Source organism: Bremia lactucae, linkage group LG6 (genome assembly GCF_004359215.1).
Source record: "Bremia lactucae strain SF5 linkage group LG6, whole genome shotgun sequence".
Lineage (NCBI taxonomy): Eukaryota > Oomycota > Peronosporomycetes > Peronosporales > Peronosporaceae > Bremia > Bremia lactucae.
In genome coordinates, this window is record NC_090615.1 from 1,877,776 (window position 1) to 1,895,364 (window position 17,589).

At 46.7% G+C, this 17,589-nt stretch overlaps 3 protein-coding genes across 3 annotated transcripts; 1 reads left to right on the top strand and 2 right to left on the bottom strand.

The window, feature by feature from the left end:
- Window positions 1-2,596: 2,596 nt before the first annotated feature.
- CCR75_003588 (uncharacterized protein) lies at window positions 2,597-4,900 on the bottom strand (the record flags this gene model as incomplete). The annotated part of the gene is made up of 1 exon (XM_067961682.1): window positions 2,597-4,900. The coding sequence occupies one exon, from the start codon at window positions 4,898-4,900 to the stop codon at window positions 2,597-2,599; it is 2,304 nt and encodes a 767-aa protein (XP_067818151.1).
- Window positions 4,901-6,214: 1,314 nt separating this feature from the next.
- CCR75_003589 (uncharacterized protein) lies at window positions 6,215-8,253 on the bottom strand (the record flags this gene model as incomplete). The annotated part of the gene is given in 11 exon segments (XM_067961683.1): window positions 6,215-6,422; window positions 6,493-6,652; window positions 6,669-6,778; window positions 6,837-6,905; window positions 6,980-7,297; window positions 7,353-7,469; window positions 7,547-7,648; window positions 7,707-7,796; window positions 7,859-7,996; window positions 8,028-8,073; window positions 8,249-8,253. 11 exon segments carry the CDS (start codon window positions 8,251-8,253, stop codon window positions 6,246-6,248), a joined length of 1,332 nt encoding a protein of 443 aa, XP_067818150.1. The 3' UTR covers window positions 6,215-6,245.
- A 317-nt stretch (window positions 8,254-8,570) lies between these two features.
- Window positions 8,571-10,199, top strand: CCR75_003590 (uncharacterized protein; the record flags this gene model as incomplete). The annotated part of the gene is made up of 1 exon (XM_067961684.1): window positions 8,571-10,199. One exon carries the CDS (start codon window positions 8,571-8,573, stop codon window positions 10,197-10,199), a length of 1,629 nt encoding a protein of 542 aa, XP_067818509.1.
- Between the last annotated feature and the right edge of the window lie 7,390 nt (window positions 10,200-17,589).

Sequence of the window (17,589 nt, forward strand, 5' to 3'; positions counted from 1 at the left end):
TTCCTTCCTTTAATTCGGCAAGGAACAGATCCCACGACATCTCCGGGAGATTTACTATCTCCTCGGCAGATTTAAAGACTTGCCTGGGCACCTCAACTGAGGATGCCTCCGCAATTTCATCTTTGACGGCCTCGAACACCTCGTTCGAAGGCTCGTCCTCTTTATTAGGAACTGACCCAAAGGTCACTCGTTTAGACGTGCCTTTGATCGTCTTAATCTGTCGGGTACTCGTTCTTCAAGTTACCACGACCTTCATCTGGGAAGCGGGTGCCGTTGCTCTCCAGGCTAACGCACCTCTTCCAACCGCACCAGGATCTAGGCACTGTACCGGTTCGTGCGACGCATGACTTCCTGTCAGCTCGTCGTCTACTGCCACAGGCTCTCGGCTCTGTGCAGGACTATGGATACATGGCTACTTGTCATTGACCTTTTCACTACCTCAGTCTCCACGAGCTGAGAAGGAATTGGTGACGTTTGACATCCCGTCAACGCACGCTTAACTGTGTTCGACACGACATAAGTTGCATACGCCTCTCGCAGGGAGCACACCTCCCTTCCGGTGTCCTGCGTAGAGTTCGCAACTGTGCGTGTACGCCAGTCTATCCATGGTTGGTACTTTGCCAACCATGGCATGCCTAGGATGAGGTCATACGGACTCTCCATTCCTAGCACTGTGAACTTCTCTTTACAAGAGAAGTCACTAAAGCTGAAGGCGAGTTCTACCTGAACTCCCTCAGACTTAACGAGCGCGCCGTTCGCTGAACGGTCGCCTCTTCTCGCTTGCCATCCTGGCAAAGCGACTTAATCATCGCCGGTCTCTTTCTTAGTGCCGCGAGTTTTACAAAATTTTGTGATGCACCCGAATCCACTAGGAGGGTCATCACCTTGTCATAGCCTCTTACTTGAGCGCTTTAGACCAGCAGGGTTGAGGTCCGAAAATTCGAGACCCCAGGGACTATGTTACCATTTGTTCCACAACTCTGAACTTAGGGGTAGCTTCAGAGTCCGCGTCAGTAGGGCATCCCGCCCCTACTGCGCTCCTGCATTTCCCGACCCCTCAGTGGTCGATGCAGAACTCATGCGTCTCGCATGCTGGTTCTTGCCATCATTCTTCGGGTAGGGAGTCCTCTTGCTGGATACCTTTGCCCCCAGGCATAGCAGCGAGCCATCATATGGCCGCGCTTGCCGCATTTATAGCAGACAACGTCGGCATTGCCCAACTCCATGGGGGTGGCATCTGACCTCTCGTCCGATGGCTTATACCTAGCTGTCGCCGAGGCACTGTTGTAGGATTACTCCTCAGCTAAGGGAATTTGGATTGCCTCTTTTATCGTTGACGGCACCTTTCTGAAAAGGGCCTGCCGCGATAGACCATGCCGTAGTCCGTTCATAAACGTGGGCACCTTAATGTGCTCCGGAATCGGACCTACGGTTATGGACGCCGACAGCGAGCGCATCTCTTGCACATACTCTTGCAGAGATCGCTTCGCCTGTCGCGCCCCAAAGAAGCGCGCCTGAAGCAACACTTCGTTGTTCGGCGGCTGGTACATGGCGCGAATCTTTTTCTTAAAGATCGCCCATGTAGGGAACGCCTTTCTGTCCGCCATAAGCGCCGAGTAAGCCCACTCTGAGGCCTTACCGCGCAGATGCGGCATGGCGTACGACATCATCTGGCTGTCGTCCTCGATGAGCTGCGCGACACCGCATTGCTCCACGGATAAAAGCCAGTGACAATCGTGTGCGCTGCAGTTCCATCGAACTTGTGCGTGTAGTGCGGTAGTTGAGGTGGGCGCGTTAGCGACCTCATCCAACGCACTAAGTACTTTAGTTAAGTGTCGTCACGGGAGCGGTAATCCGGCTTCTCGTGCGCACTTACTAAGTAGAAGGTAGCTTTCAGACTGATTTACATTTAATCGCATTAAATGTAAATACCTATTTTTACCAATCAAAATGTCATATCTATAGATAACACTTAATATGTATTGCGAGCATATCATTCCAGATATTTCGCGTAACGGATGACGCTAGCCGTCATCACGGATGACGCTGGGCGTCATCCCTCCTAATGTGAGTGCACCCATGTGCATCACATACACAAGGGTTGGTCACAAATGTGCACCACACCCGAGTGCTGGGTCTAATTACTATTATTTAGTAAATGACCATCCCCTTAAGTACACCAAGTGTACTTAACGGGGACTGTAACATTAGGGCAACTTTAGCCCGTTTCATATATAGAAAGCGACTTTGAAAGATACACACGTGACGCTCGATGCCATAATTAAATGTTCAAGCTTGGCGCGATTTGGCATCCTTTTATACCATTGCAAATATTAAAGCAACATCGTGGACGAAATAAAATTTACAACATTTGCAGCGTCATTTTTCGCGGTCAGCAAACTTTAAGTTCTTATGCAGCACCGGCGGCGACAAGAAAGAAAAAGAACACTTGGTTTCAATACCACTAACCGACCACCGTCCCTTACAACGCGCAGTGATCGTGACGTAGAAATTAATCTTTGTCATATCCAGCGAAAGACAGCAAGAATTTTTGCTCGAGCTCAAGACCAAATATCAACCCAAATAGCAAACTTCGTCATGGCATCATAGGCTTGAGTTTAAGCGTCAACAACATAATCAACAGGACTACAACCGTCAAGTGGACAACAACATGAAGGCTCACGGTCTTCAGTGCGAGGACTGCGCCACCAAATTGTATTGCGTACATAGCCAGGTCACTTGCAGTAGTTTGACCATCTTTAGAAAGACTCTCCACGGCGTCTTTAACATTGCATTTGCTGCTCTTTGTCTGCTTCTCGATAGGCGCAGCAGGAGAAATTTTCTCGAAGAGGTCTGGATGCGAATTTTTGGGACTTATCTTGGAGTCCATCTGAGTTTTTTTAACTCCACTCTCACGTGCGAGTAGCTTGGACTTAGCTGAGCTTAGGGATGATGGCTCATTAATGTTATGCGGAATCTGAAAAAGCGTATTAGCAAGCTTTCCTTGAGCTGCTATCTGGTCAAGATCGGGCCTTGCTTTTATGACGCCGCCCATCCGAGAGATAACGAATGGCTGCTCTGCTGCTGCTTTTCCAGCGATACGCGCTGGAATGTCGCCTCTGAGATCCGTCTTGACCATTGTAATTACTTCGGCACCGTCGTACATCGCATTCGGGACAATCTTTATGCACCCAAAATGCAAAATCCCACGTACGATCGTGGGTTCTTTTACAGGACATAGCTCGGATAAATCAATGCTCTGCGCCACTACAATAATAGCGCCATCGGGCATCACACGCCAATGCGTAAGATTGCAAAAATCACGACCAGCAACGAAGAAGATGGATTTGTATTCGAGATAGTCGATTGTGGTTTGTGCGTTCAAGGTTTTCAGCTTGATGCCACAAGCAAGTTGTGGATCTACGAGACTCCGCTTGGTAACATCGATCGCTTGTTCCCATATGGCACGTGGATGATACGGCAAGTAGCCAACTCCTTTCGCTGCAGTCAGAGAGCCATCTAGCTTAGTGTAAGCCTTGACACCATCTTTTTTTTTAATATAGTTCCATGATCTCTCGTCATTTATCTCGACCTCCATCCGTGCAATAGCACTTTCAATCAATTCACTATATTCTTCCGGAACAGCAGGATATCCCTCTTCGGGTGCTACACTCGAGTTGCATGATAAAACAGGATTGCCGTGATCTTGAGCATGATCTGATCGCGAATGAAAATTTCTTTTGACTTGAAGGCATTCTGTTCTCGACATGTCAACCACTGTAGCATTTGTGACGTGTTCCCACTGTCTAAAGGTTTCGTCATTATCCAAAGCCTCGAGAAGGTCACCGGTTAATGATGCCTGCATTCGCAACATACTGAACTGCAACGAGGGTGCATTTAAGGTCATTGTGTTGATGTATGTAAAGTTAACACCAGTATAATTGGCATTTGGGATCAACACAGAACCAGCCATCCAGGCATTGACACGAAAAATTTGAGGCTCAAAATTCTTGACACTGTGGTCGCCTTTAGAATGTGCAGTCACGACAATAATCGATCCATCTTGCAGCACACGCCAATGCATTAAACGGAATACTCTTGTAGTCATAGCAGGAAGGTCTGTCACGTACGTCAAGTGGTCCACCCACGTGTGTTCATTAAAAACGACCACACGTTGCGCAGTCAGCAGCTGCGGATCATATCTGTGTCGTTTTGATAGATCTAAAACAAATTGCAGCGCTTTGTGCGGGTGATGAGCGATAGAGCAAACGCTCTTATAAGCCACAACCTTGGACGTATGACACATATACATCTTCACGTCTCGTTCTTCAGCCCGAAGTTGCCATCCATCGTCTCGAGCTATAGCCAATAACTCGCCCAAATATTGTTCCATCATGTCGTTCAATTCGTTGGGAGCGTCCACCCCCGAGATTTCTAGAGGCTCCGTCACGAACGAATTTACATGCTTTGAGCGGCAAAAACGTGACACTTTATTGCTCGTGGAAGCGCGTGACACGAGCTGGCGACCTGGATTTGCGATCACTGCGGCAAGTGAGAGTGCATTAATCCAGCCGTCCGTGGTGCCCGACTGCTTAGCGGCTAAGTCATAGGTTTTTGAGGTCTTTGGATGCGAAATGCGGAAGCTATAAAAAATTTTGTCTTGTCTCACTTGGATATGACATCCTGTAAGCACAACAATGGCTTTGAACGTTGAATCGCCCTTGCGCTTGTAATCGAAGAGCACAGTGCCCTCAAGCGAGAAATAGCGTAGACGCCAGGATCGGCGTAAGCCCGTTTTTTTGTACAGGTGACCGACCTTGCGAAGAAAAACCATGCCGTTATCATTGGTGCTCGTATCTGAAATTGTCGGTGGCTGCGAAGTTGGTGTTTTATTGTGCATCAGGCTGGAGCTTAATGACTCAAAGAAGATTGTGCCCGTAATTAGTGGTATTGCGATAATGCAGCGGGGAGTGTCGTCAGATTAAATTAACACTTAAAGATTGTTAATAGATATATTATCTAATAGGTAATTAAAATTGTGGGAATATTACTTTACATAGTAACATTCGAAAAGCTTATTCATTGATAGACATAGGCCTTTATGCCTACTTGCTCCGCGGTCCAGTCAGCACAGGACAAGCGCAAAGAGAGCGACAGAATAGAATAGATTTTCTTACATGTTTTGTAACGGACTAAAGCTGCCCTTATGTTCCACAGTCCCCGTAAAGTACACTTGGTGAAACGGGCTAAAGTTGCCCTAATGTTACAGTCCCCGTTAAGTACACTTGGTGTACTTAAGGGGATGGTCAATTACTAAATAATAGTAATTAGACCCAGCACTCGGGTGTGGTGCACATTTGTGACCAACCCTTGTGTATGTGATGCACATGGGTGCATTCACATTAGGAGGGATGACGCCCAGCGTCATCCGTTATGCGAAATATCTGGAAAGATATTCTCGCAATACATATTAAGTGCTATCTACAGAGATGACATTTTGATTGGTAAAAATAGGTATGTGTATTTAATTCTATTAAATATAAATTAGTCTGAAAACTACTTCCTACTTGGTAAGTGCGCACGAGGAGACGGATTACCGCTCCCGTGACGACACTTAACCAGAGTACTAAGTGTGTTGGGTGAGGTTGCTTACGCGCCCACCACAACTAACTCACTGCACGCAAGAGAAGCAGGTTAAACCGCTTCCTCGCTGTGCTAGGGTGTGTGTCTAAGTAGAGCGTGGCCGCATTACGACGTGCCCGCCTACAGATATAGAGGCCTATATTTACCAATGACTATGCTTTTTGAATGTTGCTATGTGAAGTAATATTCTCAAAATATTCTCTACCTTTTAGATAATAAATTTATGAACAACCTTAAGTATTAATTTATATGTAACGATACACCCCGTTACACCACAAGTCACGCTATTCGAGCACCATCTAAATTTTGAGCTTTCAAGCGTGGAAGTTGTTTCTATCGATTTTTTGATTGCTAAGAGATTTCATGGAGGCCGAGTTGAACGAGCTTTGGCTCATAACCTGAAGCAAAGAGCACTTGGGTAGTAGGATGCAAATTGCAAAGTAAACATATTTGGTCAATCATTACCTAGGAAGCTTCTTGAAGCATCTTGGCTGAACGAGACGTAATCTTAACATCAAATAACACTTCAAATGTTATGCCTATAAGTTTTAAATCAAAATGAAGATTTCAATGTATATCTTGAATTCAAAATTAATTTTACGTTAATTTTTAATCTCGATTGCTACCATCGACTTAATTAGCTCATAAACAGTCGGTATTTTATATTTTGCGGGCTCTTTAAATTCTGGAAAGGTATCGTGAAGCTTCTTCCAAAGTAGTTTGCGTTTCTCGGGGGTGTCCATGTGAGCAAATACAGCACTTTCCTTCACTTTGTCCGCCTGTCAGAAGACGATCGCAGAGTTGCCAATGTTTATAAAAACAATTAAAATCAATCAAGATCAGAAGTACCAGATCTGCGTCTTCGAGTCCTCGCATCAATGTTTCTTGCACGTTGCGGTAAATGAAAATAATGCCAGACGTGCTTATCCCAATAATCGTGGGATCAACGCGAGCAGTCGAATCCTGGAAATTTACTGACGATGTATTATTGTTTGTTGTTTTAGGTTTGCTAGTATAAATCAAACACAAGCTTACCACAAATAATTGAACAACTGGGCAATAGCATGCGAAAGTGCACCAGTCGTCGTTCGCTTTGAATTGCATACACTTGACCACTCCAAGTGCACACGACAATCTTTACGTAAAGCATTAATAGTAACCCAAGCAAAAGTTCAAGCCATTTTAGTCCGTACCGCATCCTGACGACCTCCACCACGTGCTGTCATCTCAAGTTTGCCAGCATTAACAATCGCCTCAGGCACCTTCAAAAAGGATGCCAAGGAGTTTCAACCCGTTTAGCATTATATTGCTGGTACCATTTCAATCCATTTCATACCTGAAAATCCCACTGCTTTTGTCCAGAAGACGAAAATAACGAAACAAGGCCATTGATCGATACGAGCGCAGTCAATCCTTTGACCATTTCCAGCTCAATCCCACCCACGACAAATGTAATGCCGCTGCTGTCAAACTGCGGACCATTCCAACGCGACGTAGTGCGAGTGTCATCGGAATGAATCTTATCAATTTGAAAGATGTCACCAGAAAAGCATCGAGCTAAAAGTCGAGCTGGGGCATCTATGGCAGCGGGAAGCGCAATCAAGGACTCGATCTCAACACTTATTTCTACTTTTGCGACCTGAGAGTACTCAAGCTAGACAGCATTGGTGAGTACTACATACTGAGCATAATAGAAGTTATACATGAACCTCATCGCGGTCGGTATGATTCGGATTAAGCCTGTAGAAAAGCACACGCCCATCACGTGTTGCAATGATGAGCTCATTGTTCGAGTGCATCATGTCACATATATTTAGTGCAACATTCTTTTAAGTAACAGAAACAAGTATACATCACTTAGTATACGCCCAGCAAACTAAATAAAACATCATTTGTGTCTCACAAACTCGGAACGTAGTGGCAACCCTTCAGCGCCGTCTACAACGCTAAACACGAAGCACTTTGCCTCTGCTATCGCTACTATTATTCGACAATGCTCCTTGGTCTGCAAATAGAATTATTGACGACTTATGAAGAGTCACGACATCAAGAAAAAAAATTACGTCTTTAACGACGCCAAAGTCGAGGCAAATGGACGTCACGGATCCATTCACCTCGCAGACCCTCCACTGCGTCAAGTAATCTTCCTCAATCTAAAGTAGCCACAGTCGTCTAGTGCATTAATACATTTGACGGAATCGTGAATTTTGCGCACTTTGAAAATTGTAACTTTGCCCGTGAGTGAGCCAAACACCAGCTCTGACGCTCCGTCGCCATCCACGTCGCCTACTGCGAACGCATTTGCCATGACTTTACCATCCAGTTGCGCTGTATACGTCGGTGTAAGCTCTAGCTACAGAAACGCCATGTTAGCTCCGGCGAACCGATTTGAAATATTCCGCATACTTGTCCGTGCATAGATCACCTCCTCTGTGACAAAAGGCACAATCGGCAATTTAGAATATATTTAACAATCAGTCAAATTTAATATTTTTACAGATGCGTTCCGCAAATCCTTGAAATTCATACTAGAAATCAAATATGTTCAAATAGTACAAAAATCGCTATTCATCAATTATTTTAGCTTTATTATGCAGCCGCTTACCGCATATTTGAGACGTCTGCATGAGCTCATAAATGTATACCGCCGCAGCGTTGTATTCTGAGATTAAACGAGCCACCGAATAGCATAGCCATATAAAGCATACATCCAACGGCTCTCTCTACCTATAATCTGGCCTAGACTCGCATTGGCCGTAAGTTAAAACCCTCCAGGAAGGCTCAACTATTGCCGAAATTTCGTGCCACATACCCGAGCGTCCAAGAAGACCTGCTAAAGGAAAGAAGCAGAGGACTTCCGCGAAAGCGGACGGCGCAAGGAGCACAAATACAACTGCTTCGAGTGACTGCAGTCATTCTTTGTAGTAATGACCGATATTGCCGCGTTACTTGTGCCACCGCAAGACATTCACCCCAATAACGCCGTGTTCGCCACGCAGAGCCTGCCGCGCCCACTTACATGGCAACGACGCGAACACATGATGCATCGCCGTACGATCCTCACGCGCATTGGTCAGCTGCTAGTACGGAAGACGCATCGGGTGCTTAGTGAGCCGAATTGTGCCACATCAACTGGAGGCGTGGACGTTCACAAGACGTGGATAGTAGCCCGCAAACTCGAAGTCTTGATGTTTCTCCAATCGGCGTCGTTGCTTGAGTATATCAATATGGACAGTCTCACACGCCGCGTCCAAGCTTTAACGGCTCGTATTGTGAATAAAAAGATTCGCCGGGCAACGACTATTAGTTCGCCAGCTAGTGCAACCACAGAAGGACCGCTCAATACGAACCACGTGGTTGCATCAGCGTGCTGTGCGCCATCATTGTCGCCTGTAAGGCACCGCGCTCCTCCGAATTGGCATAAGCGCAGTATTGTTTATGGCGTTGACAGTGGGAAGGTATCAAAACGTCATCGTGTTTTGTCGCTACCAAACGACGAGCTCTGGTTGAAAAACATCGAGTTTCAAGCATTGGGATCGCTTTTATTTTGTGGATACGAAGAATTGAATCGGATTATCTGGAGCTTTGTGGACGGAGTGCAAATTATGCGCTTACGTAGTGTCTGTCGCTCAGCAAAAGTCTTGACGCCGCTGTTTGTAACGTCGCTTCAATTGAGCTGTAATGCCGTTCAACAGGCCCTTGCCACGCGCATCGATGGAAATGCATGTATTTTACGTGAATGTATCCATCTCCGTCACTTGGAAATTGTATCGTTAGCAGCTGGCATGACGTTTGGAAAGCTCTCGATGCGTGCAACGAATTGTCCGCAGCGATTTGTTGTGACACATGATGATCATGAGCAGATTGTGTTGTCGCTTGCGGAACAGATGCGTTTAAATACATTTGTGGGTCTCTCGCGGTTGAGTCACACGTGTTTATTTACGAATGAAGAGGCGAATGGCGAAGCGGATGTGTTGCTAAATACGTTGATGCTTGGGTGCTGTCCAAATATTGAAGAGTTGTGTCTCCCTGGAAACAGTTTTGGCGACTACGGAGCCACGAAAGTGGCTGAATTGCTGTGGTCCCAAGTCTGTCCAAAGCTGACGAGATTGGATCTACGTCGCAATTTTATTGGCGAAGATGGCATACGGATTTTGTGCCATGCTCTCGCAGATGGGTGTGCGCCAAATCTCGCCGAGCTTTGTCTTGGTGGCAATACAATAACCGACTCGAGTTTTCACCACATTTTGTTCGCGATGGAGAGCCGACAAATGCGTTGTTTGCGTTTCTTGGGTGTTGAAATGAATTACTTGACGGCAAAGAGCATGGAAATGCTAGGACGTACAGTTGGTAAATTAGTGTGTCCTGCTCTGACGCAGATTTCGTATAGTGACAATAGTGTGGATAATGACGCTGCGAAGAGGCTTCTCACGACGGCCATATATCGAGAACGTGTGTTGCGTGCGTCGAAGGAATCTAATTTTATTTGTGATAGTATTACTAGTGAAGACGAAAGCTCAAGTAATGAGCCCCTTTTAAGTGACGAAGGTGTTTGATGAGTGTTTTAAGGAAGAGTTAAGTTAAGATACAAGACGACAAGTGTTGATTATAATGTTAAGCATTGTGATTTCTTACAATCATTGAGTCGCACGAGGTGTCTTGATTCTGTAGATCAAAACACTCAAAAGATTATAAAACAGTGTGTTGTTTAAAATTATCAAAAATTGACGTTTAAACTATTAACAAAATGTCTAAGAAAAGGATTATTTTTAGTATTTCTTAATTTAAAAAGAATTTTAACTGAACTTATTTTCTTTGGTCTGTGGATAGTTGGAAGCATAGGGTGCGTGAAACAGAGCACTGCCAACTTGTACTGCTTCAGTACAAGTCCACTACGCACTGCTTCAGTGCGAGTGGTGCCTCACGTCACCTCACGTACAGTTTAACATTACCTATTTGAAGAGCTTTCTCCTCAAGTGCGTGGGGGCTTATTTCCTCAACGTCTTCCGACTGTGATTGCGCTATCACTATCGGGTCTTCTACGGTCGACTCTCTACTTGACCTAGGATCATCGAGTTGTCCCTTTTAAACAACCGGTATATTCCTTGAATGTCGCCCGCAAGGCGTACATTCGTGTCTCAATCCACTCGTCTTATTCGAGTGGTGGACCTCCGGCGCTGCCTGTGCATTCGCACAACCGCCACCAGCTATATCCACAGTGTGATGAGGCATCATACTGTGACATTGTGCAGTTTTACTAACGACCGTGCCACAAGTGAGGCCATCGAACTCTCTCGTAGTACATTCACACGCTTTTGACGCTTCAAGACGTTCATCAGATGGCCATCTGATACAAAAGCGGCAAGTATCTTTGTGGATTGATGCTGATTCATGGCTCATACCTTCTGAGCCAAGGTAAATCTAGGATGACATCAAATTTGACATACAAATCCAGTACGATGAAATCATAATCGTACGGTAGATATTTTAGCGTGTGCTGAAATATCACTACGCGTTTATTACTGTTTTCGATGCGCCTGTCGCTAGACGCAACGTCATCGTCGTTGGAAGGATGTCGCGCTCAACATATTTGAGCCTACGACCTTCTAGCGACTGGCGACAAATAAGGTTATTCGACACTTCACAGTCCACTAGGCCGTTATGTGACAAATCATTTGTCACTTTAAACTTCAAGGTGATGAGGGTACCTCATCACCAGGTGCAGAGACTCACTACACTCATGAGCGTAGTGATCTAACTTTTGACAGCGTTTGCATCTCTGCAATCGTTTCTTGTTCGAAAAGCGAGAAATCTCGCTTTCGACAGAAGAGAGGTCCATAGGTTCTGGACCTCCAAGTTCATCTCGTCTTGGCGGACAATACGATGACGAACTAGCTTGAGCCTGTCTCGAGCTAAAGTCCTCCTGTTCCGCAACGGATATTGCTTCTTCAAGCGTATCCAGTTCCAAGCGGAACAGGTGGGTCTTTACGGGACCATCCTAAGACCTTGCATGAACACCGTAATCAACATGTGTTCATGAACTGGGCTGTTTGTGATACAACTCGCTAAGAATAGTATGGGCTGGGCATCAGCGTGAAAATCATGCTTGCCTTTCTTGAACTTCAGAAGCTCTGATCGAGCTCTGAACTCAGCCCTTCGCGGTTCAAACGTCTCTTTGAGCCGGGCTTTAAAAGCATCTAGCGACCCAAAGACATATGGGTCGCGCAACTTTAGGCTCAATGCCCAAGTTTTGGCACGACCTGCCAAATTTGGTTGAGCGAATGCGACTTGCATTTGCTAGTCGACGATATGACGTGCCCTTATGGCATCGTCCACACTCGACAAACCATCTCAAGAGGGACTCTTCTTCGACTCCCCTATAATTAGAGATGTCAATCTTAAGAGTTTCGGGACGACGCGTATGCGTCATCCCAGGTACAGGGGCCTGTACCTGTTGTAACCTCACAGTTCTGCCTGTTGAGAGCCTTCTCCTTCATCTCGTCAAGTTCATGTTGTATGAACTTGGCGATGGCTGAATGGAGGGTATCTCTGTCCAAACTGGACAGCATCGCCAAGATGGCATCGTTCCCTACGGTCGAACACATTCGTTCGACCGCGCTCCTTTCTATGTCACTTAGTAAGGAGTAGATTTCACGCGAAAATGTGATTCGTATTCCAACTATCATCTAACATGTCCATGTTAGATAAAGGAACTGTGGTCCTTGGACGGACTACAAGGTGCTGCCAGGTGTAACGGGGCACTATGACTTATACTGCTTCAGTACAAGTCTGCTTCGCACTGCTTCAGTTGCGAGTGGTGCCTTACGTTATTTCACGTACGCTGGTACGTGCAGAGGAAGACTTTTCATTAAGAGTACTAGCCTAAAGAAAGTTAAATTAAAACCGTATTAATATAATTAAGTATCTCTTCTTTCTTTATGTTAATGCTGACTTAATTATAAACTAATACTAAACATGCAATTGAAATCTTATCTTATCTGTCTATCTCTTTTGTTTACATCATCAGCTTATTAGTCTGCAGGATAAATAGATATAATGGCCTATACCTATTTATGGATAAGAATTCTGAACATTACTAGATAAAGTAATATCCTCCAAATGTTATCTACCTTTAGATAGTATATTAATTAACAACCTTCAAGTGTTAATTTCATGTAACGATACACCTCGTTACAGCTAGCGTCATCGTCACGCGAGGTATCTAGAAAGATACGCTCGCAATACATGTTAAGTGTTATCTATAGAGATGACATTTTGATTGGTAAAAATAGGTATTTTTACTAAAAAACAGTCTGCAAACTACTTCCGACTTGGTAAGTGCGCATAATATAAAACAGGCTGAAAACTACTTCCTACTTGGTTAAATTGCAGGAAGAACCGGATTACAGCTTCCGTGACGACACTTTACTAGAGTACTTAGTAAGTCGCTAAGGCGCCATCCACAACTTCCTCACTGCGCGCAAGAGAAACTGGTTAAACCGCTTCCTCGCTGTGCTTGGGTGTGTGTCTAAGTAGAGCGTGGCCGCATTACGACATGCCCGCCTACACTTGGTAGCACTTGAAATCCTTCTCACGACTCGCACCTCTGCGTGTATACGTGAGGATGAGCCTCAACATTGATTGGGCTCCTTTCCCCCACCTCTCCGAACATCATCGGGAGTTTGGAGGCATTCGTGCTCGGACAGCGGAGAGCCGCGTCCGAGGCACAGAGCCATGCCCCAGCGAAGTCCGTTACTCAGACTCAGAATGAGCTGAGACATGAGCAGGCTCGGAGCGAGGCTCTCAACAGGACTGTTGAGATGCTCTCTGCTCGGCCGCATTAGCCAAGGTCCATTCGGATGGACCCGCCCGAGTTCGATAGAACTGCAGCGCACGCGATTGTCCACTGGCTCTTAGCCGTGGAGCAATGCGGTGTAGCGCAGCACATCGAGGACGACAGCAGGATAGTGTCGTACGCCATGTCCCATTTGTGCGGTAAGGCCTAAGAGGGGGTTATTCGGCCTTATGGCGGGGTAAGGCATTCCCTTCATGGACGATCTTCAAGACAAAGATTCGTGCCATGTATCATCCGTCGAACAACGAAGTGTTGCTTCAAGCTTTCTTTTTCGGAGTGCGACAGGCGAAGCGATCTCTGCAAGAATATGTGCAGGAGATGCGCTCGCTGTCGGCGTCCATTATTGTGGCTCCAATTTCGAAGCACATTATCGTGCCCACGTTTATGAACGGACTACGGCATGGCCCATCACGACAAGCCCTCATCAGAAAGGTGCCGTCGACGATGGAAGAGGCAACTAAATCGCATAAAATGAGGAGCAATCCGTCAACAAAGCCTCGGCGACAGCTTGGTATAAACCGTCGGCCGAGAGGTCGGATGCCACTTCTATGGAGTTAGGCAATGCAGACGAAGTCTGCTTAAAGTGCGACAAGAGCGGCCATATGGTGCGTAGCTGCTATGCCAGGGTCCCTGCTCGGGCAAAGATGCCCAGCAAGATGACTCCCTTCCCAAAGGGCGATGACAAGAACCAGCGTGCGAGACGCATGAGTTCTGCATCGACCCCTGAGGGGCCCGGAAATGCGTAGCGCAGTAGGGGCGGGATGCCCTACTGATGCGGACTCTGAAGCTATCCCTACGATCAGAGTTGTGGTACAAATGGGTAGCATAGTCTCGAAAGTTCGGACCTCAACCCTGCTTGTCTATAGCGCTCAAGTAAGAAGCCATGACCAGGTGATGACCCTCCTAGTGGGTTCGGGTGCATTACATAATCTTGTAAAACTCGCGGCTCTAAGAAAGAGACAGGCGATGTTCGAGTTGCTTTGGCAGGATAGCAAGCGAGAAGAGGCGACCGTTCGTTTAGCGAACGGCGCTCTCGTTAAGTCTGAGAAATTTCAGGCAGAACTCGCCTTCAGCTTTAGTGACTTCTCTTGTAAAGAGAAGTTTACAGTGCTAAGTATGGAAAGTCCGTATGACCTATGCATGCCAATGTTGGCAAAACACCAGCCATGGATCGACTGGCGTACACGCACAGATGCGAACTCTACGCAGATACCGGAAAGGATGTTCTCTTGCGAGAGGCGTATGGTACTGATGTCGTGTCGAACACAGTTGAGGGTGCGTTGACGGGATGTCAAACGTCACCAATTCCTACCCAGGGCGTGGAGACTGGGGTAGTGAAAAGGACGATGACAAGTAGTCGTGCGTCCGAATGTCCTGCACAGAGCCAAAAGCCTGTGGCAGTAGACAGCGAGCTGACAGGAAGTTAAGTGTCGCATAAACCGGCAAAGTGCCTAGAGACTGGTGCAGTTGGAAGGAGTGCGTTAGCCAGGAGAGCACTGGCACCCGCTTCCCATAAAAAGGTCGTGGTGACTCGAAGAACGAGTACCCGACAGATTAGGACGATCAAAGGCACGTCTAAATGAGTGAACTTTGGATCTAGTCCTAATAAAGAGGACGGGCCTTCGAACGAGGTGTTCGAGGCCTTCAAAGACGAATTTGCGGTGGCATCCTCAGTTGAGGTGCTCCGGCAAGTCTTTAAATCTGCCGAGGAGATAGAAAATCTCCCGAAGATGTCGTGGGATCTGCTCCTTGCCGAGTTCAAGGAAGGAAAGATCCACGAAATAGTCACACCAGTTCCAAAAGAGAACTTGGTGGACTATTGCTCGTCGTCTACAATGGACGAGAGCGTCCTGGAAACGGACAAAAAGAAACGGTTTAGTGCTCAAGGCTGGGATGCCTTGAGAGACAGCCCGTTCTTTGAGGTTCTGTGAAAATATCGCGGTTTGTTCCCAGAAGAAGTGCCGAGCCGCCTACCAGCAGAAAGGGGAATCGAACACGATATAGACCTCGAACCTGGCACCAAGCATTGTGTGACCAGGCAATGGCTGCTGCCGAAAGAACCAGTCGATTATATCGATGAAATCTTCGACAAGCGAGCTAAGGCGGGACATGTGCGTGAGAGCAAATCGCCTCAGTGCAGCCCGACCTTTTATGTGCGTAAAGCCACAGGTAGATGGCGCGTGGTTCATGCTTACAATTAGCTGAACACGGCGACCGTACTGGCGCAGACGCCAATCCCGCCAAAAGACGTCTTGTTGAACTCCATGGGAAAGTCAACTATCTTTTCCGCGTTGAATTTGAAGGATGGCTACTATCAGGTACTCATGAGAGGGTCTGATGTAGCCAAAACAACTGTAAGCACCCCAACCGGTATGCTTTGGGAGTGGCTTGTGATGCCCAAGGTTTACAAAACGCACCAGCGACATTCAACCGAGTGGTGACTCACGTGATGCGTCAGCACCGTGCCTACGCGCCCCATTACTTTGACGATGTATTCATGCATAGCAGGGCCGAGGACGGTGAGCAAAATAGAGTCGCACAAGCGTCATTGAGATGCTGTGTTGCAGACTTTAAAGGACGCCCAACTGTACGTCAACTTGCAAAAGTGTGTCATAGGGGTTTCTTAGATACCTGTGCTGGGTTGCATCGTAGGTACGCATGGTGTAAGAGCAGACCTAGAAAAGGTAAATTCGGTAAAGGAATGGCCAATCCAACGGCATGTGAAGGATTTGCGCCAATTCCTAGGGCTTGCTAATTACTTGCATAAATATAGCAAGAATTATGCTGCGCAAACCAAACCATTATCTGACCTCCTTAAAAAGACGCAGAATGGGTTTGGTTAAAGGAACAAGATGATGCGTTCACATCAGTGAAGCAATCTCTTGTAGAGGCACCGGTCTTGGCATTGCCACACTCGGATAAGCCCTTTAGCGTCGTCTGCGATGCAGCGCGCTCATGCAGAAGGATGACAACGGCGTTGACCGCGTTATCTGTTATCAGTCCCGGCTTTTAAAAGCCGCGGAACTGAATTATGAATTACCCCGTGCATGACAAAGACCTACGTTTAATAAAGTGTGCTCTTGTCAAGTTTCGTGTGCACCTATTGGGCACCGAACCATTTGTGGTTTATACGGATCACGCATCACTGCGGACTACAATAAACTCACCGCACCTCTCGCCTAGAATGGCAAGATGGCTTACATTCTTTTCTGAATTAATTTTAAAGTTGAATACAAGCCGGGTAAGTCGAATGTCTTGGCTGACGCTTTATCGCGCAGACTAGACTTCGAGGTGACACCCCAGGAAAGTGTGTCTAGTGCTAAAGCACAAATTCAGCCGTCAAGGTTGGCAGCCATGAAAGCTCTCTTGTCCTGGATCATGTTTACCGACTACATGGGATGCCCGGGTCCATAGTATCGGACCGGGATTTACGTTTTACGTCTGGTTTTTCGCGACATGTGTTTGAGCTGCTAGGTAACAAGCTCCACATGTCAACCGCAGATCACCCCCAGACCGATGGTCAGCCAGAACGTGCCAATCAGGTCGTGGTGAATGTCTTACGCACTATAGCAATACCTAAAGTTGAGCAAGAATTTGCCCTTTGCGGGGTTCGCTATAAATAACGGTGTCCACGTCAGTACGGATGATACACCGTTTTATATTAGCGGACTGTGCCATCCTCGGACGCCAGCCTCGTTTGTGCGCAGCCCGAGGCTTAGTGGGGGGGGGGCTCACTATGCTCGGTGCGAAAGAGGGACATAGTTTCGTCAATATGACGATGACCCGCGAGTGTATCATCTCAAAAACAGAAACTTGCCCTAGTGACCCTGCCAGTTTAGCAGTGGTCAATAAAACTACGCCTTATGACCGATCTCTCGGCGATATCATTGGCGAGTTTGATGCTAAAGCGTGAGCGAGGCTCAACGTTTTGTAGATGAGCGATTGGCGATCACACGTAAAGTCCGTGACGCGATGGCAACCGCACAGGACAAGCGAAAAGAATATGCGGACCGAAATGGTCGCAAAAATAATGAACGCTGCAGAGTGGGTGAAAAAATACTATTAAGTACTGCTACCATACCTAAGAATGT